At 38.9% G+C, this 27,074-nt stretch overlaps 2 protein-coding genes across 2 annotated transcripts in view; one reads left to right on the forward strand and one right to left on the reverse strand.

Moving 5' to 3' along the window:
* VPS37A (VPS37A subunit of ESCRT-I) overlaps positions 1 to 4,659 on the forward strand; it is a 28,619-nt gene extending 23,960 nt beyond the window's left edge. Inside the window, exon 12 of the mRNA XM_068404225.1 lies at positions 1,529 to 4,659. The gene's annotated coding sequence lies outside the window, so the exon portion shown is untranslated. The remainder of the gene's footprint in view (positions 1 to 1,528) is intronic.
* On the reverse strand, positions 1,561 to 26,256 carry MTMR7 (myotubularin related protein 7). Its single transcript, XM_068404223.1, has 11 exons — positions 26,188 to 26,256; positions 24,502 to 24,630; positions 20,963 to 21,097; positions 15,788 to 15,920; positions 10,944 to 11,053; positions 8,825 to 8,950; positions 8,023 to 8,072; positions 5,781 to 5,981; positions 4,472 to 4,612; positions 2,466 to 2,592; positions 1,561 to 1,985 (listed from the first exon to the last, which is right to left on the reverse strand). The coding sequence occupies exons 1-11, from the start codon at positions 26,239 to 26,241 to the stop codon at positions 1,626 to 1,628; spliced, it is 1,566 nt and encodes a 521-aa protein (XP_068260324.1). The 5' UTR covers positions 26,242 to 26,256; the 3' UTR covers positions 1,561 to 1,625.
* Positions 26,257 to 27,074: the final 818 nt, after the last annotated feature.

Genomic DNA, 27,074 nt, shown 5'->3' on the forward strand with positions numbered 1-27,074 from the left:
ATAATTTAATTCTGCCTATAAGTCTGTATTTGAAGGAGTAGTATGAGGTGCAATCAAAGTAAACTTACTTTACTGTGTCTTTGCTTTACTAGAGTTCAATACCACATTGTCTCCAATCAGGTAGGAGCAGCCATATGAATTATATTTTTAACTGCTTGCTTTAATTTAAAAAAAAAAAACACTGAAAAAACACACAAAAAAAACCCCCCACAAACAAACAAACCCCCCCCAAAAACCCCACAAACTTGGAAGTATTACATCCTGATACGGAAGCCTTTTTAGTGAGTTTCGAAACATCCCAAATTTTAAACACTTTTCAGTGCTTTATTCCGTACCTATGATTATGAAAGCTATCACTCCTACTCTTAAAAACTATGCAAATTCTTAAACCAAAAGAGATTAAACTTTTTGTTGTGGTGAATCACTCTTTTTCTGAAATTAGCATTGCCATGCTCTGTTCAGGTTGGCAAATACTAAAAGGGAAATTTTGTGTGAGGATAAAAAAAAAAAAGAAAGTGGTTGTGGTTAGTTTATTTTGAACAATAAAATTTGGAAGAGAGATTGTTTATAACAGTTCCTTTATGGGCATAACCTTTCTTTAATTCTGAATTTGGAGCAATGCTTTCATAAGTTATTTCTATAAGTGACTTTGGATTCCCTATTCTCTCTACTGTATATGTACCTCACTCCTACTCAAAACATTTTCAAGTAGGAATCAAAATAGGCTAGAGAATTTGGGGTTTTATTACCTTTAAAATTTTACCTTTCTATCTTACATAGGCAGTTTGGAACAACAGTAAGATATAAACAATCAAACTTCACACCAAAACATAAAGAGGCTAGAGTATACTGCCTAACGTACCTTTCATTATAAAGGGATGCTTTCCCACGAAGGCTGTGTTAGTATTGTTATATTCCTTGAAGTTTTGCTCACGGCAACTACTGAACTTCCAACAATGGTTGAGAGTTGAGTACAAATGGGATGCATTCATGTGTGGCAGCAGCAGCTGCTTACTAAAGGGTACTTTTGCAAGATCAAAGCTTCATTTGTCCCCTAACCAAGCATGTCCATTTGTTAGTTTTACTTTGCCTTAAAGGATTCTAGTAGCAGTATATGCAAAATAATCGTCGGAATTAAAAATTTAACACCTCCCATGAAAAAAAAAGTGAAGAATATACACAGTATGTCTGAAGGCAAAAGAGCTCTACAAAAACGAGTTTTGACTGATTCACCAGCAAGGCTAACACTAACGAATCTTCAACCTCGTCCCTATGTGTAAGAGAGTACTTTGGAATTTCACATCTTTGGAGAAGAACTACGATTCTGTACAATAAATAATTACAGAAATGTACAAAGTAAGGAATAATTATGTACAGCATTGATAAAACAAACACCACACTGGCTTAACTAAATATAAGAGCAGATACTACTTTTTGTTAGCATTATGTCTTAAAACTAGTAATGGCTTGTTCTTAGATCTTTACTTACACAATTGCACAGTTCCCTTTCTTTGGATTATTTCTTTAGGCCACAGACCGCTCCCATTCTTCAGCTGATGAAAAGGTGCCGTTCCAGACTGTGAAAGGCTCAGCTTCATCTGGATCCTTGCTGTTGTGCAGGTATTTCAGATTGCCAGAAATACAGCTTCATCTGAATCTTTGCCACTGTCTTCACTCGGCAAGCAGCCACCCCCACTTGGGGACCTACAGCTTAAGTCCTCCACACCAGACTCCTGATCACTGTTAGCTGAGAGGTCAAGATCCGAGCTTTTCAGGTTGTCTTGTGTCAAAATCAGGGCTGAATCTTCTTCATCCCCTTGTGAAGGGCTCCGGGATGGGAATGATTTCAGATCGTTGCTATACTCCTGGGGAGTGTTAGCTAAGCTGTTGTTGGAAGTAGAAAGCCCTAACTGTTTGCTTCGGTCTTGTTGCTTACTCTTGACTTTATTATCATTTAATTGTGATTTCTGAAGATTTGCCAATCGCTGAAATAAAGGAAACAGTATATATTACATGGACGCATTTAGGGCCCAGTAATCCTCTTACGTGTCTTTGCCTTTTAAAAAATAATAAATTAAGTTCAGATCCCAGCCCAGTTGGCACCCTTTAAAACTGCCTATTTGCATTTCTGGACTATGAGAAGTGCACAATTTACCACAAACCGATGCTGAATTAGAGCATCCTTCCGAGTTACAACTCCTTCTGAGTTAGAGAAGGATACAAAATTTCTTCCAGGAGTAGTACTTATGCACTGACACAGGTGAAATTTTATCCCTAAAGAAAAAAAGTCTGCTGCTGTGTCTTAAATGCAAAACGTTAATAGTAGTTTATGTGAGAACAAAGATGACGGCTGAACATCCTCATGCCAGAAGAGGATGTAGCATGTAGGGGACTGTGCAGTGGGTGGAGCTGGGTTTCATTTACCATCATTTAAGTCTGGGGCATCAAGATCAAGTGTTTAATACCTCTCTTAAGACCTCCAGTTCTTCTTCCAGCTGCTGACTTTCTTCCTTCACTGCCATGAGATAATCAGTAACTGACTGTCGAGGATGTAGCCCCTTTTCAAAGCGGTTGTACATACCACTCCAGAACCTGGAATTGATGGGAAGGTCAGCAATTTTCTCATTTGGTGAGGTGGCCTCAGAAGATTTAAATACACACTTTTTTGTTTCAGTCACATGTTGTCCTAAATGATCCATCCATGGATTGTTCATCATTAGAGTGCATACGCCTAAGTTCATTGAGTATTTGGGAAGATTTATGATTCATTTGCATTGGGTCTGTCCTGAAGATGCAACTTTGTGGACATACGCAGCTTGAATCAATTCTGATACACAACAGAAAGAAAGGTGAATGTACCTTTGGCTTAGATCACATGGCTGAGGGTGGTTCACTGAACGCAAACTTTTGCTCTATTATTGTTCTACACCATGGGCTTTAGAGCAATGGTACCTATAAAACAGCCAAGGTGAAAGCCAGTTTTTCATAATCCTAGTTCTCAACCATTGTTTAACTTCCCATTAAGTCAACACTGAAATTCTGTATGCTTGTTTTTGTCTGGGGCTGGGTGTGGCGGGTGAGGGCAGGTAGTTAACAGGGTTTTTTCCCCTGTAAAGAAAAGTTAAAAATCTGGAGTAAAAAACAGTATTGTGTCTTGTTCTCTTAAAGTTTAAACTGACGTTTTAAACTGGACTGTAGAAATTGCATGAAGCATATATGTGGGCAAGTTCTATTAGTGTTCTATGGAATTATTATGTAAACCTTCGGTTAAACACCTGAGTTGATTTTTCATTTTCAGGAGGAAAGGACTCGAACTATAACTCTGTAGCTTACTCTAGCACTCCTCCTGTCTTGGCATCTGGCAATACATGGCCACAGCCAGACTCTGAGTATGTAACTAGTTCACCAGACACATTAAGTAGCTGAGAGACCTGCCATCAGCTGCAGTTGTCCAGCCAAGTAGGTGACAGATATTTTTGGAGCATGTGCATGCTCCTTGGTGGTTTATCATTCCTACCCCAATAGTATACTATTTAAGTCACATTCCCCCTTAAGTTTTTCCAAGCGTGAGCTATCAGATTATATCTTTACGCACCGAAGTGATTCCATTAAAATCAACAGGATTATTCATCTGATGGAGGATCTGCAGTATCAGTACTTCTTTTATAAACCCCACTATCCTAAAGAACAGGATTAATGACTGTTTTTAAATTGATTTAAAGTGGATATGTCCTGGAGCAGTAGACATGAAAGAATTAAATTTCTGTCATTTAGGATATTTGTTGACTTTTTAACAGGTGCTTGTACTTGCAATTGGAAAACAAACTGATCAGTTTTACTTAAACCAGAGTTTTCATGAATTTATAATCAAGTTGTCCTTAAGTTTGTTAAGATTAATGGCACAATTAATTACTTGTCAGAATGTCAGTACTAATGTTTATAAAATTATGATATTTTGTTACATTTTGAAAAAAAAATCAAGTAAAACTTACTGTGTAAGGTATAACAACATGGGGAAAGTCTGCTTTTTGTTTTACTGAGCACTTGTTTTAGCAATGAAACCATAAGATTTCTTGAAATGTCCTTTTTTATTTTTGACACCAATTGATCTAAATAATCATAACAAATTATTGAATGGAAGATGTTTAAGCAACTTTAAATTTAGAAACCACAGATGAGGACAGAACTGAAAGAGCCATTTCTCAGTGGAAGAAGTGAGTAACGATGAAATTAGGACACACAACTATCAATATAGCTTTAATCTTAAGCTTCTTTTCAGACTAATACTCTGTTGTGGAATGGTGCAGAGGTGTTGGCTGACTATGAGCACACAAGGAATGAACACATTGCGTCCGAGACTGAATTTACTCTCAATAAGCTACGTTATGGAATGAGAAATACTTAAATACAAAGGCACTCTGTTCTGTACTAACACATCCTACAGTTCTCAGTAGCCAGTGATACTACCTACTTGTACAAGAAGTTGCATGGAGCCATCTGTGGGTGCAGGGTCCCTTGGGTTTGACTGTGGTCTGATCTATACAAAGGATTCAGGTAATCGGCACGATTTTTCCACAGGTGAGCCCACAATGAATATGTTCGTTCTTGGATTCTGAAAAAAATATATTAAATAAAAATATATTGAAGTCTCTACTACAATTCAGGTATTGCTAAAGCTTATATGCGATATTCTATGCTGTGTACTACTCATTTACAATCAGCTTTATACTTCCTTAACAGAATTAGACTTAAGTTATAAATATAGAAAAGCAGAGACCCATATTCCTTTGTTGGTCACTAGAGGCAAAATCCAATCTATTTCCTGTAAAGCCAGAGCAGCTGGAGAGAGAAGGTGGAGAGATGGGTTCCTTTGCGAGATAGAGAGGATTGCTTCCATAAAATTAGTTTTCAGACTGATCTCTACACCAAAGGGATCCCCGCATTTAAATGCACTCCTACACCCCTGAGCTGCAATTTCTCATGCAGTTAGGTGTTGGGGTATCATGGCCTGTGAAGGTTGTAATTTTAAATGGACTACGCCACTGAGGCTGTGCTGCATTTGAGCAGTGAAAGGGACCAAATGGCAACAGCAATCAGTAACGCCCACCTTCCTCTCATTACTACTGCTGACACAATCCAGATGCATGAGAAAAGCAGTGGATATTGTGATGTACCTGAGGAGCCAGTGCCCCAGGAAGCAGTTACGAACATCAGCAGTGCCAGGAATGATGTTACTGTCTCTGTTTGGGCCTGAGGGCAGGTAGATTAATACGTAATTGCTTTGGGGCCAAACAGCAGAAGGACAGTTTGCTGACTCAGTCCTAGGGAGGGCTACCAGGCAAAAAAGGCTGTTCATAAGTAAGTGTCTGAGAGGTCAGGACTAAAGTGTCCTGACATGAGATCCAAAGACAAGTTAAAACACAGAAGAGCAGTGACCCTTAAACCGGGAACTAGAGTTAGTATAATCTTGTGTTAGAGCTACAGTGACAGCTTGCCTTGTATGTTGTTAATGCTGCAATAAAGGTAGAGCCACATGGCTGAAGAGCTAATGCTCTTGTCGGTTTTCATTAATCCCTGTCACGCACACAGTGGATTACGCTCCCAGCAGAGCCACATTGCAGAGGATCAACTTTTTTCGGTATTAATCTGTGTTGCCAGAAGATAACAGCCAAGAAGTCTACACTGCACCTTACGAAAGCACACACATGGAGTCTGAATCCTCAATACAACACCCACAGAACCCACAGGTAAATATACTACTAAAGGACAGGCTTTCATACTTCAGCTCTCGTCTCTCCTTCTGGCTGTTACACAGGAAGTTCCCAAACTGGCAAGAATAGACATGATGCTGTATGTGGATGAGGAATCTCTCATTGAATTCAAAGGCACAAGGATACTGTTCCATTAACTGCCAAACACACTCGATGAACTGGTCAATAACAGGGGATATCTCCTTCGGATCCCCATCTAAATTGCCATACCTGTAACAAGACAAGATACATTCAATTGTAACCCAAAATCCTCTAGGAAAACTGAGTTAACACTAATGAAAACAAACCCCTCACTTTTAGTGTGCAAGTTACGTTGTAGGCATGCATTTCTAAAATCTCAACTACTAGTATATTTTTTTTACTTACAAAAATGATGCAAGATTCATGGAGTAGAATGAAGGCAGAATTTATCAAATACAAAAAAAAAAACGTACGGGCATCTTGTTGCCTTTCAGCTACTAACAGCTGGCTGCTGCATAGCCACGTTTTAATGCTATTAATATAATGTTATACCACAGTAACGTAAGTCATGACAAGAATGACTGCAATGACAAAACTGTATCTTAGACAGTCGCTCAATGGCAGACCGTTCCCAAAACCAGAAAACTGAGCAGGAGAGGAACATTTCTTGGTGAAATTTTTAGAAATTGGGAAATCAACACTTATCAACACTTTACCTTAGGGGTGGATGTCAAGAGGATGGGGCCAGACTCTTCTCAGTGGTGCCCTGTGCCAGGACAAGGGGCAATGGGCACAAGCTGAAACATGGGAAGTTCCATCTGAATATGAGGAGGAACTTCTTTACTTTGAGGGTGGCAGAGCACTGGAACAGGTTGCCAAGGGAGGTTGTGGAGTCTCCTTCTCTGGAGATACTCAAGACCCGCCTGGACGCGACCCTGTGCAACATGCTCTAGGTGAACCTGCTTTGGTGGGGGGGTTGGACTAGATGATCTCCAGAGGTCCCTTCCAACCCTTAACCATTCTGTGATTCTGTGATTCTGTGAAATGTTTACATGCTACGGTATCTGTCAAATGAACATCAAACTTTCTATCTATAAAAATGTCTGTTGGAACCACTTGCAATGGGGTACCTTGAAGAACAGGAGCCTGAAAATACAAACCACATACATAGAACTATAGAATATTTTATAAATCTGCCTAGTGGGAAGAAGTTTCAATTAATTATTCTGCTTGTCTGGTGTACAGCTTGTGTATGTATATATATATATATCTATAACTTGCATATATATATATATATTCCAACAGAGTGGACTTCCATACACATCTGAAATTGAAACTTCTAATTTTACTATTATTATGCATCAAAGAGAGTATTGCAATATAGTACTGCAAACCAAAGCTATCACCATGTAATGGTGATTACATTTCGTAATATCTTTCACCACTGATAATAATAGACATCTGACAGTATGATATTAAATGTAGTAATTCCTGCTGGAATTTCACAGGTGATGTGGAGCTGCACAGATTTCCTGAAAGGTTTTTTGAAACTAGAACATAAATTTATATTCAAATCAATCAATATAATATAATTAAACTCCAATATAAAAATTGCATTTTATATTTTTACAGAATCTAAAAGGAAATACAAGAAAGAAAGAAAATGTGGGTATTTATCCATGTTTAAATATATAAGGTCTTCAAACATTTTCATTACACTGTAGCATTTACATAATAGATGTACAAAATAACTTGTCCAAATAGATGACTTTCCGCTTCCCTTTACCTGACGTTTCTGAAAAAAAATCCTCCTGTTTTCATTAGAACAGAGTGTAATAGGAAGAGTATGTTTTACTTAATAGATAACTTGCAGACATGCCTAAGATTACGTACTGTCCTGGAAGACGTAGACTTTGCTGAACAGGGACTTACGTGGGAGGTCTTGGCACTACTGAAAGGTTTGCTGGAGTACAAAGGGATTTTGCAAGCCACATCATACATACTACTTTTCTCTCACATGGATCTCTTAAGGCTCGCAGCAACTGCAAGACCAGCACTCAGGATTCCCCATAGCAGCCTTGGAGTGCATATGTAAGAAAAGACTATTACGAAACTATTTCACTTTAATTTTTCCAGGCAGCTAAATTACATAGTAGGAGAAAAGGGTATGGCGGTTTCCTGAGGACGTTCTGTTGATATGCTTTGAAAGGCAACAAGGAAATAAAATTGGAATGGCAGCAGATACTCACTGCATAAAAACATATATAGAAAAACCTTAGCAGTGTCTTACCTGTGGTTAAATTTATGACCAAAGGAAACCCAGTCTTTTTCAATCAACACCTAAAATGAGAATATTGCATTCAGTGTTGTGGAACAGAGCTGACATATGTTGAAGCGGGCAGAAGAGTGGTGTAAACAAGCAGTACTGGAATCCCAGTTAATTCTTAGAATTAGCAGAAAAGTGACAAGCAAGAACGATGTAAGCAAGCAGTATTAGAATCCCAGATAATTTTTAGAATAAGCAGAAAAATAATCACTGCGAACTCAAGAGAAAGTAGCACTGTTCATTGATGCAGGCAGGATGCCAATATTTCAACACAACTTTAATTAGCTTGATTCATCATTTTCAAAAATAGGACCTAAATATATTTCAAAACTCTTTTAATGTGTGACCAGTAACTTGACAAGCATTCCTAGATGCTTTACTGGTGCTGGTTTGCTTGGAAAAGGAACAGATTTTCCAACATAGCTCCTCATTGCAATCTTATGTCTAGGGAGCACACTTCTGACACTCAAAACTTCACCGATCCCTGAAAATGAATACAAACTCTTGCTTGCACGAAAGCTCCTTGGGCTGCGAGAAAGTTTGGTTGAGGTTAGGAAAAAAATGAGTACCCAACTGATCTCCGCCTTTGATAACATTTCATACAGAAACTGGGAGACTGTAACTTGGACATATAAAAAAACCTTCCTTCCAACTTAAAAATAAAAGGCATATTTAAGGAAAGTTTATTTTCCATTAAAACCAAGGATATTCATCTTAAATGATGCCATAAAATTTTTGTTTACTCTGTGAAAGAGAACCTGCTTACCATGAATCCCTTCATAGTCCTGTAATATGGATCCAATAGAAGGCTCGCTACAGAGCAAACCTGGGCTGTCCTATCCCAGCCATCAGAGCAGTGAACAAGCACACTCACACCTTCCTCAGCCACAGCCTAAGGATACAGAAAAAGTCAGAAATATCACAAGCAGGGGGAAAGGCAATGGTAAGAGAGGAAGAGCAAGACAGCACAATATAGATAGTATTAATTTGGGAACTGGGAAACCTTGTTCATTTATTTTATTCTGCCACAGAGTTCTTGAATTATGGTGAGTGTTATTCCTCTCATTTGGAAAGTCTTAATCTCATCCCATCCCATGCAATACGGTGGTTGCAGCATCACCTGTTTATGCTCTACTACAGGAGGATGTGGGATCTGTTTCAATTAAAATACATCAGTCTGCCAGAGCAGACAACTACCTAGAGCAGATTCAAGTGCTGCTAATGCTCAAACTCACACACCAGCAACAGAGCAGCCATATTTGCAATATGGCTCTTAATTTCCCTTCTTGATGGTAATGTCAATAATGTCAATGTCTGTTTTCGATGCCAGCGCTAGTGTGGATATTATTACAGCACACTGCATTGCACACTGACAACATACTGCTGAAGGATTGTGGGGAAGCCTGTGGTAGTGGTAAACTTCCGTATCTAATAAGCAAGATTGTATTAATATCTCTAATGTAAGTAACTGGGGAGAGAGGATCCCATTTTATACATAAACACACAAAGAAGAGATCATACTAAGTTTTCCAAAGTCTGGTGTTGCTTTATTTTTGGAACTTGAGGGTTTTTTTTTTTTAAAATTCTAAGGGTTTTGACCTTTGTAATTTCTAAAGAGAACTAAATTTAGAAAGCAGAGAAATAAAATAGGTTAGGAAAGATACTGCTTAGAAAAATAAACATTTAAGTTAAGTTTGGGCTTAATAGGGAACAAGGAATAATAATAAATTATCTATGTTTATCTCAAGAGACAAGTAAATTCTACCAAAATAGAACCCCTGTGGGCAGGAGACCAGTCACTGAGAACTGGGAGCAGTACAAATAAGAACGGGTCAAAATGCATGTCTGAGGAGGCACGAGGCAAGCAAGCATACGGACAAAGGATAAATTTTTTTGGACAGTATTTTAAGACTAGCCACTGGGGAAAAGTTGGCAGGAGCTAATGTAAATGACCTGATTTTTGTAAGCTGATGACAGCTAGTAGGGTGGGAGAAATAATACCATGGGCATTTATCTCGCAGCTGCTGTTCAGGTAAGAAACTACAGTTGCCTGCTGAGCAGGAAGAAGCAAAGCAAGAGAAACATGCAGTTACTGAGGAGGGAAACCCATGGAGTTTTATCCATATGGTCATATGTAGCAGGTCATGTGAATAAAAAGGCCTAAAAGAAATTGTCACAGTAATCTTAAAAACAAGAACTGAAACAGTGAAAGGCAGAGCACAAGGAAGGGGGTAACAAAATTAAAACTACTGTTGGTAGATGACCAGTATCGGCATTACTTTGGATGGGATTAGGAGAAATAATTTCATATCAAAGCTAACGACTGTTTTCTGAAACAGTTCTCAAATATGTAAGAGTAGAAGCTGCTAGAGAATTTGGCCATGGTAATACACCGGAGTTGCTTTAGGAGGTGAATTTAGTTGGTCACTAAGTAACTCAGGGGAAATAATGGAGTAGCTAATATTCCTATATTACAGCTACCACGCGAAGAAGTAGTCCTCAAACAGAAACCTTCGACAAAGAAAATGTCCAGAAACCAGTGGAGGAGGCAGGGGAAGTAGGGAAAGCAGCTGTGACAATCACTGCTGGGGAGTCAAGTAAGGACATTCAAATACCTGGCATAACAAGATACAGGCTAGTAGAGGCTTTGGTACATTTGAATTCCTTGGTGAAAGGAACACAAACTTTTTTTGTACCATATCAGCAAATTGTCCACATGACAGCACCTAAGAATCATCTCTACTCATATACGAAGCATTGCAGGATGGGTTTTTTTCAGATACAGCATCACTGAAGATAACAGAAGTTACCCACAAGCAGAGAATTTGGTCCTCACTTTGTGTATTTGGTTAGTCCAAGTCTTGTTCTTGTTTTACCCACTTTACCTTTGCAATAAAAATGCCAGCATCCATAATGGCTTTGATATGCTTCAGCCAGCCAGAATTTTCTAGGCCCCACAGAAAGTCACTCATTGAAGGCGATTTCAGCTCACAAACTGCAAAATAAGCTACATCTTAAATGTACAGTAATTATAGTCCCTTAAGCTTTCACTGACTGTTCAACCTAAGAGTTATCTCTTCAGATATCCCCATGTAAAACATTCATCTTTTGAGAAGGGTGGATACTTCACAGTCAAAATTTACCATTGGAAAAAAGCATATATTTAAGAAACAGGGCTGGGTCAAATTTCACCCAATACGTTGATTTAAGTTAAAAAGGGGAGCTGTTACAAGGCCTGTTGCAAACAGTTTACCAAATATATCCTTCTATGCAGCACAGATTTTTCCAAAATTGTGTTGGGAGAAAAGTTTCAAACCCCTGAGAGGAGATCTTCTGTTTAGTAATGAAGGCTGGGAAACAGAAAGCACATGGTTTCTGCTGTTGGACAGGCAGACAGACATCAAAATGGTGCCACAGCCTCCTATTCCTAGCCACATTTGCTGGTGGAGCTCTGTAAGAGCAGGCCCACCAAACCCAGACTTCAGCATCACCACAGATGATGGTGTTTGAGATAAAGTAATTCACTCAACAGTTCTCCATCCCTGAAGGAAACCTTATTAAAACTTCACTTGCAGGCAGAAAGTATCCTGATGGTGAGGAAAAGCCATAATTCATCAAGGAAAATATTTTCCTGAAAACTTTCCAAGCTCTATGCCATGGTTAAAGAAAAAAATAATAATCTCCCAGTTTTTACAACATGAAGTTTCTATCCTGCTGTATCCAAGTGTCTGTTTTTCAACATTACAGAGTTTGTGACATCAGAAGAAAAAAAGGTCAATCAGAAACTAATTCAGATACCTCAACCAGCAGCAAACAAAGACTCAGTCTGTTTTCAACAGTGAGATACTAAATTCACCCCATAATTTACGCATTTGTTTTGATCCATGTAGAATTATACTGTCTTTTAAGGAAAAATATATTAACCAGTGAAACACTTTTAAGGAATACAGTGTAAAATGTCATGGTTTTTACTGAGTTAATGTATGTTCTGTGAATTAATAATGTCTTAGTCTCGTGTCCTCTGGAAAACTTCTAAAACTCTCAGTTTGTTATGAACATTATGACCAGTGGCAAAACTTTAGTTTCTTTCAATGTAATTGGAATTTAATTTTGCAAGCCAAAGTCAGAGTTTATACCACATCTGAACGTATCTGACTGTCTTAACTCCATTTAATTCAGAGGCAAAATAGCCTAATGTGTCTATACAAAGACTTGCAATCTTTGTATGTAGGGCCTCTTCCAGATGGTTATTTTAAAAGTCATTTTTGAAGGCTATTTATAAAAATGCATAGATAGCAGCACTGAAAGCAAACAGCTTCTCACATGATTAATGCTCCTGTGCAGATGGAAGCATGACCAATTAGTAGCTGAATTCTGTCTGAAGCTGCTGTCTCTGTTTACAAAGGCCCAAGGTAAGGCTGAAATAGCGCTTTCCTCATTCCCACTACCAAATTAGAGTCAATGTTTACCGACCACTTCACTGAGCAAAGTTCAGCCTGTCCTAAAGGCATACACTGTATATTTCACATGATTTTGGCTACCCATCTGGACCTTAATAGTGAGTTCAATTATGAGGCTTATCCTAAGGGGAAAAAGTGTTTCCATCTCAGCAGAAAAGGTACCAAAATCTCAGAGAAATTAGACCTGCTGTACCCGCTGTGTGGGCACAGGAAAACCAAGAGCCCCTGGGCAGGGCTCTCAGAAATCCAGCAGCGCTTCCTTCCCCAGGAGGGGAGGAAGAAACAGGACACATGGTGCAAACTGCCTCTTCCACCAGCAAAAGTACCAGAGGGGGATGCTGGACCAGTTTCCCCCATTTCTGGCAGGACAGCCATGGGTAGAGGAAGGAGTAAATGCTCCAGACCAAACCCTCAGGCTCTCTTTCTGGCAGATAAGTCCAAGGATCAGAGGGTTGCTCTTACATCAGCAACTACTGCTCCTGGTATGAGAGGGGGAGAAGCTCATATTTGCTGTTTAAATACAGACAGGGAGCATCTGGGGTCATCATTTCAATGCACAACAAAGGGGAGTCAAGTCTTGGATGGCCCCTGCATGTACGGCAAAGCTCACCCCATCACAAATGCCAACAGCCGCCTCAGTCAGCCCTTGAATCTTTACTGAGAAAAGTCCTTGCGCAACATTTCCGTCTAATATTTAAAAATATTTCAAGGAGGTTGTGTGCAGGGTCAAAATTATCACAAGTAGCTTCATATACCCCTTTCTTTAAATGAAAAAAATCAATACTATACCAAAGCAATATGAGGCAGCAGAGACAAAAGTAAAACTTTTTTTTTCCTGGAAGGAAATTCCAGCATGTTAAAATGTATTTTACTTCCAGAGTACAGGTAAATCTCAACATTTTTTGCATATTCTGAAAAAATTCTCATTATCCTACAAATTTAATCATTTTATAATGTTGATATATTTTGCCAAAAACTAATATTATACAAAAGTAAATACATGTTAAGATAAATAAAATTGCTAGAGTTAGTTGGTAAAATCACAAAGCTGAAAACAATTTTTTTACCTCCTCAAATAAATTATTGATATTATTAGAATTATAAGTTAATTATTGAAATGAACACATTTCTAATGTAAGTGCATTTTCCAATGGAAAACTGAATAATCAATTTTTTTTCAAATTTCCTTAGCATTGGAAGTTATTTAAAATCGTATATTGAAAATAATCTGTAGTCTCTCATGTGAAAAAGATCCTACAACCTTCACTTCTGCTTAATTCCAGTAAGCTGGGTTAAATTGCCCTCACACTCCTGCAGCACATCAGACCCATTATGTCTTCATGTCCTCTTTTCCATGCAGTACACTTCCAAGCAACAATACAGCACATATTAAACTAAAATCAGCTTTCGTCAGCCTCATTTGTGTTTTCAAAGGTTTTTATGTACCTTATAACATCTAAAAACACATGACGAGTAGCAGACATATTTTGTAATATTTGTAGTGTAATGTGATGTTTTACCTTAAAGATTCACCTAAGTATGTTTAAGTACTCCTTGATAAAAATTTGAAGTCATATTGAATGTATGTTATCATCATCCTTGACAGCCTTTTTGATTCTAGTTTCCTTTGTGTGCACAAGTCAGGTAATAAATACCCTTTTAAAGGCCACCAGAAAAACAGAAGGGACACTGACACAAATGGAAGAAGAGAAAAACTATGCAGCAGCTTACATGAGAAAAGCCATGCTCGTACACTGAAAGTCATAAGGCTATAAAAAAAAAAAAAGTACTTGAAAGCCTCAAGTACTTGAAATCGCAGATTTAACTTCTCTAATTTCTAATCTTATCAGCTAGGTCGCTAAATATGAGATTTCAACCTAGCAAATATAAAACCTATGAAAAAAAGAAGTTTTGAGCCTGTGGCTCATTTGAAAATAGATGCTAAGAAGTTATGCCCCCCAAGCAGCCTGAAGTGTTAAATGCATTAGAAACTACCTTCTTACATGCCAGTTTGGGCCATGGGCCTGTCTCATGAACTTTTGGCTCAAAAATAATACACAGCACTGTCCCATGCAGCCAGGCCGGGTGTTTACTATTTTAACTTCGATGGTCTCAAGCTGAACAAATAAAGGGACAGGTTTATTCACCCAGCCTCTCTCCCGGCCAAACAAGACTTTGTAGTTAACTAAAAATCCTTCTATTTTCCTTCCTGAGACCCTTAGACCAAGGAATTAAGTAAAAATTTGTCATGAAGAGTGACCGCTTTACCTGCATCACGCTTTACTGCTGGCTTTCATAAACTGCTCTTATTTGAAAACAGAGCACAGCTCTCCTGTCATGGAAAACATAAGCCCTTCTTAGATCTAAAATTTACATTTGCATACAATGGGAGATAGACGAAGAATAAAAGAGCATGGGCAGAGCGTCAAGTCAAGAATAGCTAGATCAAGCTGATCCAGGAGGCAACAGAAGATGTTCATGATATACGTGAAGTAAATACTGAGACTCTGTGGAATGGAGTGAGCAGTATTTACTATTTGCTTGTTAAAAATCAACAAGCCATTGAGGGTCAAGGATGGCTTATTTATTCTTACTCTTTTCCCAGAAGGCCTCTAAACAGTAATGTAATCCAAACATGAAATGGAAGTACAGATGTGCTCGTTTATACACTGATAAGTATTTATGAAGAAATTATTTTTCATTTCCATGGGATTGTGAAGGTTCTAAATGGTTACACCCATTGACTGTGAGTTTCATAAATAAACCTGATGTGACATGCTCTATACAGGCGTGAGTAAGTTTCTATTAAAATTCACAGTCTAAAATGCATGACTACCTTCTTGACCACATACAAAAATCAAACCATAGGTTTTCTGAACTTAAAAAAAAAAATCTCCTGTATTTTCCACTAGCATCAAAGTCAGTTATAAGTCATTTTTTTTCATTATACCATCAAACCGTAAACCACAAAAGAAGATGTAGTAGCAGTAAGGTGTACTGAGGTCAAATGAATTTTGTCATTAAAGTAAATGATATCTGGATTTCACCCATGAAACAAGGTGTTTGCAGAATTAGGAAATCACCGCTAGTTGCGGTGGTGCTCCACTGCACGAGTCCCACTAGCCAGCAGGCAGCTGCATGCAGCTGCAACAGGCAAAGATCTCTTTTCATGCCCATTTTCACTGCTGCTGATTTCAGAGCAGTTGTCCTGATTTGTGTGATAGAAGGATCAAATCTCTCCTCTGGTTTTCAACAAAGAATAACATTACCTTCAAGCATTTTCTGCAAACTATTTCTCATGACATGGATGTTCTCAATGCCTATGAATTGAAACTTGATGTTGGAGTAGTTGTCTTCATTTTCATATCCCTTCCCTGCTGCTCTGTTTGCCATTGCGTTGAGCTGAAAAAAATAGGGAAAATTGTATGAAAACCAAAAGCAAACAGATTCTTTTCAAAACAAAGCTTCTGGCCTACTGCAATAAATCAGAGTGATTTAAATCAGGCACAAATAGGAAGCATTTATCAGTGTCAACACAACGGGTTAGGAATCAGGGATCTGTTTACAGCCTATTGCAGGGCGCTGGGATGCTGAGGCTCTGACCTCTACTTCACACACTTTGAGTGAAACTTCATTAGTGAGGTTAGACACAAAAACCCACACTTATGTAGAGCTCCTCTGCAAGAGCATAAAGGTTTTAATTTGTTTGTAAAAGGCTATTCTGATTTAATTTTTGTGCAGCTTTATGTTTACTAGCCAAATGTACCCAGGAGGTGGCAGTGTCTTATCTGCCATGCCACTGTTTCATAGCATATGTACACTGCAATGTTGCCCAAATTACTGTGTTTTACTTCTCAAATCATCCAAAAGTTGATACAGCTTCCTTCTTTGAAGCTTGGAATAATGAAGAAAGAGTTGGAGTACTTTTTCCTAAGTTTATAGTATCTTGGCTCTAGTTGTGAAAGACCACAAAAGATTTGAATTAACAAAATTACCACAAATACTTTCATCTGCAATGCAGCGCTATCAAATATTTTGCTGTACTTCAGCAAAAAATACATTCAACTGGAAGCTGGAGTTTTGTCTTCGAATCTGTTACTTGCTTCCTGGCATGGGAAAGTCACTAAATGCTTCTTTAGTTTGGTTTTCCCAAGCATAAAATTAAGGGATTTTTAATGCTTATTTTCCCCACTTTTGAGATTCTTGCAAAAAAAGAAAACTATCTGCCAAGCCCCTTATGTCAAATTTTGATCTCTGGGCTGAAAACTAGAGCTGATAGAAATTAATTAAGTACTTTTACTTTATTACCCTATCCATTTTTTTTATTTCCTATAGCAAAATCTCACTGTCCAATAGAAAGAAATTGGTTTTTTGCATAAAATCCCTGTTCTCCTGTGAAATACATGCTGTAAGGCTGGGGAGCCTTTGAGCTTCCCAAGAAATATGAAGGCTCCAGGAGTAACAAAGCAGCCCATGTAGCAGAACCTCCACGCCTCCAAGCACAACTAACAGCTTCTGCTCAGGAAAGATTTAAGAATTAAATAACAATGGATATTGCACATCCAGACTGGAGGGCACTAACACAGCTTTTGGAGAGACCTTATGAGGTATCAGTTGGGCAAAAAATGACTCATCTTCATTGCGGTGAGAGCCAATGCTCATGAAATACAAAACCAAACTCTCTCTTAGGCATTGCCTAGGGGACAAGAGGCTATGCAGATAACTCTGTTTCCAGTTTCCGAGAATCACAGGCAGTACTATTGAGTTGCTGCTTCTGTGGTCACTGCTGAAACTCAAAATAATATACTTCAGTACTTAGCTAACGGTATCATGGGATATACAAGAACGTGTCTCTTCCTAATCTCTTTCACCCCAAGCACACATACTTCTGATAGTCAATTTTAATATGGAGCCGAATGCATGCAACTGAGTAGGACTGATTGTCTGCTGCCAAGTTACCTCCAACTAAGATGAACAAGCCCAGCTTTTTGATGTCATACACCAAAATAGGTTTCCATGGACCAAATTTCACCCCTTAACTTTCAAAGGAAACAACTAAAGACTAGAAGCTTTTTATGCCATTATAATTTCATTTTAGATGCATATGAAAACAGCTACGTGAGACCACTTTTCAGTTCTTTTGTTCTGTCCAATTTAATATGTGAAGATAGGGGATTTTTTCCCATCTTCACACTTTCTAGCACATCCATTCCCATGAGCAGAACTTGGCAATAGGAATACATAGTTACATTTGTGGACCACCGTTAGCAACTGAAACATTGCATAATTTCATGATACAACAGAAGGAACCATACTCTAAGATAAACCGAGGCAAAAAAAAAACCCAGCATTTTTCATTTACTCAAGTCTTGCGTAAAACTTCTTTTAACTTCTAGTATGCAATTCAGGAAAAAGCACAGGCGAAAAAAAATTCTTGTTTATCAACCAGTGGTCTGCTGATGTTTTGACTATGAATGAACAACAAAAAAAAGATACAGCCTGTGAACAGCATGTCCTTTAAGGACAGAGTCCTGAGTGTGACTTGCTAGAAAGATACAAATTGTCTGCTGAATCCTCAGCTTTCTCTTTTGAAGTAGGCATCAGTGCTCTAATATAAACAAAATGAAGCAGTCTCCCTCTACAATGGCTTGTAGCTTCAGGAAGAAAGATCTGTACGCATGAGTCTAAGCCATGAAAAACCTCTGAAACCCTAAATGAAAAATGTCTAGCCCCTAACTGACCTAATCCTCAGTGCAATAAATGCTATTAACTGTGTCAGCTGCAGAGCAATTTTATCACAGAAATCTTTTACTAAGACAGTCTGAATTAGCTCTCTTTAAAAGTGAATAAATATAAGGTTAAATTTGCAAGGCTTTCTGACACTCATTTATTTTAAATACTGTCAGTTGCCAACTTTGCAGCTGCCACAATATTTACTAACAAGTTTTCCACATCACCTACCAAAATTCCATCTGTTGCTTTTAAAGTAGTTGTTGCAAAGCTCTCTAAATTGTGCCTGTCCTCACTTAATCTCAGTGAATATGAGGAGACAACCTCTAAAGGGAATAGACCTCACTTGCCAGATTTCCTAGCGTCTTCTGTAATGTGGAGAATAATCAAGTCATGTTTTGTTATAAAGAGTTATAGAACTCATTTGTTTTACTCATAAGCAGTAAGTTTATATTAGCTTCTTCTGTAAACATATAGAGGAAGGAGAAAATGAAGAAAGACGGTAGCCTAAGTAAAGCTCTGCATATGGTCATCCTGGTATATTTAAATGACATGGAAACAAAGCTTTCTTCCACAGCCAAAGCTTTTGCTTTGAAGATTATCAAGTGCAATGAGGGACAGCATATGAAGAGCACGTGGGAATGCTGAATTAAGTGGTTCATCAATATTCATCATCTTTGCAAGGAACCAGTTCTGACAAGAGAAGAGGCAGGTAGTTTTTTAGCTTCCTAGAGCAATGGGAAACCTTGCACCAGATTCAATAACTTACCTTTACATTTGTTAAAGGGTCCCGGAGAAATGCCAGGAACAGCTTGCACTGATATCTATCACTTCCTACATGCCCTAGATTTATACATGCATTAGGAGCTGCAAAAATAACTGTAACAGCTGTAACAAGGCTCTGTTTGGCACCTGGGATCACAGGAGCTTTAGAAAATCAGCCTATTCTTGCAGCACAGAGAGAGATAAGTAGGAATCTGTGCATACACTTTACATCAAAACTTTTTTTCCCCAGAGAAATTCCATGAAAACAAACAGTTTTCATCTGCTGACTGGCTCCTGAAGATGCCAGCGTTTCTGGAAATATGCTGTCGTTCATGACTGAGTGAGCCAATTTCACTCTCTCCACTTAAAGTAAAGGCTTTTTTCACTGCATGCAAAAGTTTACAGGATGGGACCTTCCTGTTATTACCTTGCAAAACATCATTAATAGCCAAGTCAGTGAGTGTTTAGTAATAAATCCTATCAAAGAGCGACCTCCTTAATTAGGGAAGAGTACCAATATCAGCAGCCAGGAGATGCTAAGCTTTAAATATTGTCACGTATAGAAAACTGTTAAACAAGCATTATTTGAGCAGCCAAGTCTGTACTTCCTATCCAATGCCTGCTCTGCACACAGTTGTACCAATCCTTTCCTAGTGCTCATCACGATTCATTTTCTTCAGGACCATGAGTAAGGTGGTACTATCCTTGTCTTCCCAATAAAAAAAGAGAGAACTGAAGGTCAAAGTAGTCACCAAATTACAAAGTGCAATGAGATATCCCAAGGCTCTGATTTTCTGTCTACTGCCTCCCATTATAGCTGTGAGTGCTCAGCACTTTCCCACCAGCCCCCAGGTCTTCAGTCAATCGCCAGCCAGACAGGTTCCTCATTTCTGCTCCAGCTCTGCCAGGTTTGCCCTTCCTTGCTCCGTTCCTCGTGTTTCTCAGTTTTAGCCACCTTGCTCTTTCAGGCTCTGTCTCCTGATCTCAGGATGCTGAAACGGCTTCCTTGTTCCTTTTCCTCAAGGCTTTGCTCTCATTTTTCCTTTCCCTCCACTATAGCTCACCCTATATCTACTAGGGATTTCGTGGAGATTTGCCCCTTTGGTTTCTTTTCTTCAGATGCTTTCACCACTTCAACAGGGAAGGTACCGATAGTGTAAGAAAGAACATATCCCTGCTCCCACCTCCAGATACTGAAGCCTGTCTAGTCCTCATCACCTTGAGCTGTTTGCTTGCATGCCAAATTTGAACACAAGGTTTTTTAGCTTCCAATCTCTTCTAGAGAATTACTGAGCTTCTGTGTTTCTGCACAACATAATTTTTTCTAAAGCTTTTATCTTGGCCAAAGATTTTAGTCAATTATAGAGATATGGCATCTGAGATCACTATTTACCATATTTCAGATTCTCTCTCAAAAACACAAAAGTGCTGGAGATATTCAAAGACGGTCTCCTCAATTCTTGTAACCTCAATAAATGGTCTTTCCTTAGCCTTAGGCAGAGGTCGTTGAATTTTTCCCACTTGCAGGAGAAATCTTGCGTGGAAATTTTTAATATAAGCAGGCAGAGGTTTACAACATTACAAACAACTGTAAATACAGTTTTATAATGGGAATTGTTTTTCACTAGACTCATCAGTAATATAGTTGCTGATAGCTCCTCTGTGTGTGGAAACAGTTACTATTCCAAGTTATTTACTTTTTTGTATCTTGACATTTTGTTAAGAACAAAAAAGAAAAAAGCTCAGTGTAAAGAAAAAAAATCTCTAAGAGATAAAAATGTGGGCAAGGTTCCCAGTTAACATTCCCCTGATAAATCCTGATTTACCTGTGGAGTTACACAGGTGCAACTAAGATCAGAGGTATGGTCAGTCATTTGGGCTGTGCATCTTCCCTAATGTATTCAGCCCAGGTTCAGTCTTGCTATGTGCAAGAAATTTAATGTACTTACTTTGGGCCGAGTATCAACAACATATAGGAAATCACTTCCTGGATTTGCTTTTCTAATGGCCTGGAGCATCTGTTCATCCTCAAGGCATCGAGCACTAAAGCCAGATAAAGGCTGGCTGCTTCTACATATGGAAGCCTGTAGAAAAACAGACAGACGAACAAAAAAAAAAATCAACATAGTTATTAAGCAGAAATTATTTAGCATCCAGAAGCATATACAAGACCAGCTCATTAGATGTTTCCATAGGTGTTCAGTTGCATGGGAAGCATAGAATGGTAAAATGAATTACATGTTAATAAACAAATTCATTTTTAAAAGGCAAGGAAATATTAAAATAATACAACCTCATGGGCCCAAGTCTAGTCTTGAATCCCAGTTTTAGCGCTATTTTAAATATAGTATTTCCCTAATGTAGAATAACTCCTGAAAGGTGGTCTTTAGAGGATGTCGTGAGTACAACATTGCAACCACAAGAACACTGATAGAGTGTGAAGAATGGGTCCTTTTGCACTGTCACTCACAGTTACCTGTTATGAAGCTGATTACACTCAACTTACACCAATGCATGCTTTACTAAACAGCCTGAGACACCATGAGTCCAGGAAACAAAAATGCATAACATGCACCTCGATCACTGATGGTGGTGTATTTCTAGCACTGCCTCTGGAGAAAGACCTTACTGCACGGGAAGTGGGTCAGGCAGCCTGACTCCTGGAGTGCAGTTATTAATCAGTGCTATTGAAGAAGGCAAGAGAGTTTCTCCCCAGACCCATCAGAATCAGACCTCCAGATGAAACTGGGAAAGAAGGAACAGAATGTGAAATAGGTGAGCAGGGAGGTTTTTATTTCTTTTAGGCAGAGGGCAGCTAGATTTGTAGAGGGCAAGGGGCTAATACATGCACTTTCTAGGCACTGAACATAAGCATGAAGAGAATGTGCCTGCTGAAGGTCATGACTGATGCAGACTGCCCTACAGATTATTTATTACTGTGAGAAGGGACATGCTCATTTTCAGCCAAGTCTTTGAACTATCGGTAGTTAGTCAGTAGAACATGAATCTTTAATACAGAAACCCTGAATTGTGTGAGGGCCTGTTCATACTTTATTAACAATTTTTGCAAACAGATTATTAGTTATCTAGAGTCTGACCAGTGGATCAGCGTACACTCCAGTGATTTAATATATGCTTATACCTCCTTTGCATAAAGCAAAAGGTGCATATAAATATGTCCACCACCTGTCATTTTAATAGAAGGAAGGCATTTCTCTCTCATCCATAGTGTACCATACACAAGGCAGATATGGCCCTTGAGATTAAGGTTAAAGCTAGGGTTGTGGATGAAGGTTAGGATTCAGGAAAGTATGGACTGGAGCCCATTACATTGTATCATCCTGAGAGCCCAAACAGCTAAGGTATGTGTTGGCACCAGTATGGGAGAATGGCTTGTCTGTCAAGTTAGGCTTGGGGTTAAGATCATGTTTAGCCCTCGCTTAAGAAACATCTGCATTGCCAGTACTACAAAACTAGGAAGATAAACTGACCTAGTGACCATTACATACCGTAAGTGGGAATCATTCCCATGATATCCATGAACAGATCACCTCCTGTTGACCCAGGTCAGTTGCTTAGAATGAGCACTTATGTCTATAAAATTTCCTGGGCTATGTTTAAGAGTAGGGCAAGAGATGAGGTCATGTTTTGCTATTGCACAGGCTCAACAGATGATAGTTCCAGTTCGATCTTATCATATTGACACAGATCCTGTAAGGCGCAGAGTAGGGTGTCACATCATCATTGAATTTGTCAGTACCAAAGAGCCATGGGAAAGTTTTGGGTATGAAAGACTGAATGAGTGGCACCCTTCTCCCTTGCATGCAGCAGACCTCTTCCCAGCCTGCTGTTACCATAGCTGTTCAATGTCTGCCATCACAAATCTTACCCCACTCCTGCCCATAACTCTGTTAGCTGGCAACTCATGCCAACCTCCAAACTCACAAGGAGGTATTTCTTCCAACATTCCCAACCCTTTTCCTAGTCCTCTGAACCATGAACAATCCAGGAGTAAACACAATACTTCAGACCCTGGTGATCTGAACCTTAACCTGAACTCTAACCACAACAGCGAAAACATTCATGCTGAAACCCTGAAACTGATCCAAACTGGATCACCATATATTGGAATCTAGCTGATCCCTAGACCTTTTCTTTCACTGAGGTTTGGAAATATCCAAGTGTTTTGAATCCTAGATATCTATATTTGGACTTAGTTGATTATGCGAAATGATTCATTTTGAAAATTTTGCCCCTAATGAAATTAAATTAAAGATAATATGTAATTTATGCAGAGACAGTATTTACTATTTAAATCTTTATATCCTCCTCTTTTGTTGTCAAATTCATAGATCTTTATGGAAGCAGAATTCTGCTGAAATAAGGGGTAAAGAAGGAGTCAAAATAATGTCTCATTCCTTCCTTCTGAAGCTTAAACCTATGATAGGGGCCACTGTAAAGATAAGATTTCTGTGGAAGCTGTAGCTTGTGACATCATACGGAAATATCTTCCATCCTGCATGGCAAACTCTACAGACGCACTGTAATCCCACACTACCTCTGGCTCTTGGGAAGTCCTGGCCATCTCCCAGCACTAGGGAAGACCTCTCGATGCAGTTGCCAGTCTGGGACTGAAATGGGAGGGGATATTAGACACACAGACCCTTTATGAGTACAAAAGGGATACCATCGTCCTAGCTGGTAATGACAGCTGAGCTAAGCCAGTCCCTAGGGAGCTGGGACACAGTGTAAAAACACTCAGTCCCTGGGATCCTTCAGTCCAAGGGTCTCCTATACCTCAGCTGCCAGAAACAGAAATGCAAGAAATCTATGTACGGGGTTTTTTTCCAAATGGTTACAGACAAGTGAGGCAGTTCCTCACTCAGCCCTGAGAATATCTGTCATGGAGAGGAGAAGGTGGGACTCCTCGCTCTTACAGACAAGGAGAGTCTCTTCAATAAAGCCACGACATGCTGCTTAGCCAAAATTTGGTAGCTCGTCATTCATCCTTTTTGGGTCCATTCACAAACCTTTTCTTGAGAGGCTACTCCTGATTCTGTAATTGCTGCACGTATATTTTTTCTCCTCCTCGACTTGCTCTCAGGCTGTGGCTACCAGATTCTAAATTGCTCTGTTCTCTTCCCAATCACCTGCTAAGCTGCCTGCTACTGGCCTTCACTCTTCTGCCACCCATGTTTCAGGACCTTTTGTGCTACTCCACTTCCTTGTGATAGAGGGATCGCATTTTTTTTTGTGTTAGGTGGATGATGAAGCTGGGTTTAAATGACTGCATTAAATGCCTGTTAATGAGCTAACCATAATTCCAGTGTGTGCCCATATGTACAAACCACACTAACCAGACTGCACTAACCATCTTTTAATTTTCTTTAAAATAAACACTGATTTCTTCTCGTGAAAGCTTACTAGAAGAATCATGAAAGCAAGGCCAAAATAACCAAACACTTCAAAGCTACAAATTCACACTTACATTGTTTTCCTTGAAGTAGTAGGAAAGAGCTGGGAAACGCCTTCGGCTCCGAAATTTAGAGCTCCCCACTATGATGTGTGCAGTTGCAGACTTTGGTACATACACTTCTGTAGGATAGGAATCACAGACCTGCGAAAGGAAACTGCTTATTTGGTCTACAAAATAGAAGTAACATGAGCCATCTCCACAGCAAAAATAAAATACTAAGGAACTCTAATCTTAGGGAATATTCCATAATTATTCTATACTCATCACCTACATTTACTAAAACAGACTTTTGAAGCTGGAAAGTACTAATTCTAACTTACAGGTGGCAAAACTGAAGCAGAATGGTTGAAGGGCTGTATTTCCAAATGTTAATTCATGCCTCCTTGAGAACAGACAGGTATAACATACATTCATAATTACGTACAGCAAGGTTGTATTTACAACTGTGGTTTCCTCTGTAGCAGAATTTGGAAGTAAGGATGGGAGCGGGTGAAGGTCTCAAACACCCCTCTGTTATAATGGGAGGGGACCATAGAGCCAAATTTTCCAGAAAATCTGATTAGAAAAAAAATAGTGACAAAATAGGGACTTGGAGAAAAGAAACTAATCCATATGAAATCAGGATACCAAAAGGCAACCAGTCCTGGCAACGCCTACCACTTCTGAAAGGAACCCAAGGGGCCTGCAAAAAAGCTCAGAAGTTCCTCTGGAGACAAGTGGGACTATAAATAGGGTCCTGGTCTAGCTTAGTTTTTCTGATTCTGCCTGTGGCATTCTGGGGGTCAAAAGGATATCCAGTATCTCCCTGGGACATTTTGAGATGACTAAAGGAATTAGGATGCCCAGGAAGAAATTAGGTTCTGAGAGAGCCAGAGATATGTAATGAAAGAGAAAGAAAAGGAAGGGCTTGTGGTTACAGATGCTGCTGTGGTGAACTGGGTTTTATTCATGGTGCCATTTTTCCTACACTTTATCTTAAAAGAGGTCAAACATTTTTTCCACTTGTTTTAACAAAAAGAAAACAAACTCGGACAGCACATTCAGTCTTCTCTGAGAACTTCACAGGCCTTCCTTTACATGGATATGCTCCAGCAACAGAACCAGTGGAGTGCATGGACAAACTTCCTTCAAAAATACTTTGGTTATTATTTCTCACAATTAATTAACATTCTAGGGACTTCAACCATACCAGACTGAACTAGGCAGGACAGCAGGTCTGTATATATAGGAAGAAATATGACCTGTCAGACGACTATGAAAAACACTTAACAGTCAATCACAAAGGCTTCAAGAGGATTGTGAGGATAGCCAGTGAGGAAAAAATATTGCCAAATTCACTATTTCAAGTAATTTTTTTCTTACAATGATGTGTAGTAATTTTATATAACTCTACATGTCAGGAAAATGCTCCTTCAGTCACATAACATTAGGTATGATTTAAACTTCTCCCCAGGCAGCCAAGCACTAATGTTGAAAACTTACTGTGTACAAGTTTTCTGTGCTTAATTTTCACACGTATTAAACCAAGGTGCAACCTTTCTATGTGCCTTTTTATGTGAAAGAGTGGAAGAACTGCACCTTACTACACGTGTGTACAGCACTGAGCACAAAGGGATCCTGCATGTAAGCACTTTGGTAGTTGACAGTCTGACTGCTGATTCACTTTACACTCTCTGTAACAGAAAAATCACAACTCACTCCATAGTCTCTGTTTACATCGCTAATCTGCCAATAGTTGTTCGGAATACCCATCCGATTATATTCTTCATTGAGGTCCACAAGCTTCCAGCCTTGTTCTCGTTCTTCTTTATCTAATTTCGGATTGAATGAGAAACAGTACAGCTCTTCATATTTCACTGAAAAACACCAAGTGAACAGACAAACAAAACCAGTAAAACACTTCAGATTTCTCATTCTGAAATTACACTTCAAAACCAAAATTTGGTATTGTCCTTTATGTAGTCTCTCTTTTAAAATAGTATGCTTTGCTACACAAAAGCACATATCCTGGCTTATAACTATTTTCAAGTATACTTTGGAAGTACTGTGCTGTTTTGTTACTTGTATACATTGAAATATATGTGCCCTGTTAGTAATGCTACTTCAAATACACTGTTCTGCTAGACCACTTCTCTACTGAATTGTCAAAGCCTCCCCCAGCACAAAGACAAAATGTCAGTGATAATATGCTTTCATCCAAAGAAAACTAAAGTCAGTGCCAGAATAAGCACTTGTTCTGCGAAAGAATTTGCTGGTCAGAGGTAGCTTAGAAGTCCTTTTATTAATGTAACATCTGTCCTGTGGCAAAGACAAAAGCTCTGAACAATGTACTATGCAGCACAATCTTCCAAAAATGAACTCGGAAGTCTTTGTCCCTAAATAGGGAAGTTAACAATAGATTCAATGAAATTCTAGTTTTGTGAACTGCAAAATTCTGTCATTGAATTATTAGCAGAAGCATTCATGATACAGATGTTGTAATAGCATAAAAATAGCATATGTTACATCAATCATTTCATCATGACCATGAACTCGTTTAAGTAGCTATGCCACCTTGGTCAAGGACCATATAATAAATTTTGCTG

This window comes from Nyctibius grandis, chromosome 6 (assembly GCF_013368605.1).
Source record: "Nyctibius grandis isolate bNycGra1 chromosome 6, bNycGra1.pri, whole genome shotgun sequence".
Taxonomy (NCBI): Eukaryota; Metazoa; Chordata; class Aves; order Nyctibiiformes; family Nyctibiidae; genus Nyctibius; species Nyctibius grandis.

What these genes read in the sequence shown, in the direction of transcription:
- MTMR7 (XM_068404223.1), bottom strand. Translation starts at nt 26,241, where the DNA reads ATGGGTATTCCGAACAACTATTGGCAGATTAGCGATGTAAACAGAGAC. An exon ending in ATGTAAACAGAGACTATGGA is followed by an intron (nt 24,631 to 26,187) that starts GTGAGTTGTGAT and finishes TTCCTTTCGCAG; the next exon opens with GTCTGTGATTCCTATCCTAC. An exon ending in AAGGAGAGACGAGAGCTGAA is followed by an intron (nt 4,613 to 5,780) that starts GTATGAAAGCCT and finishes TATTTTTTTCAG; the next exon opens with AATCCAAGAACGAACATATT.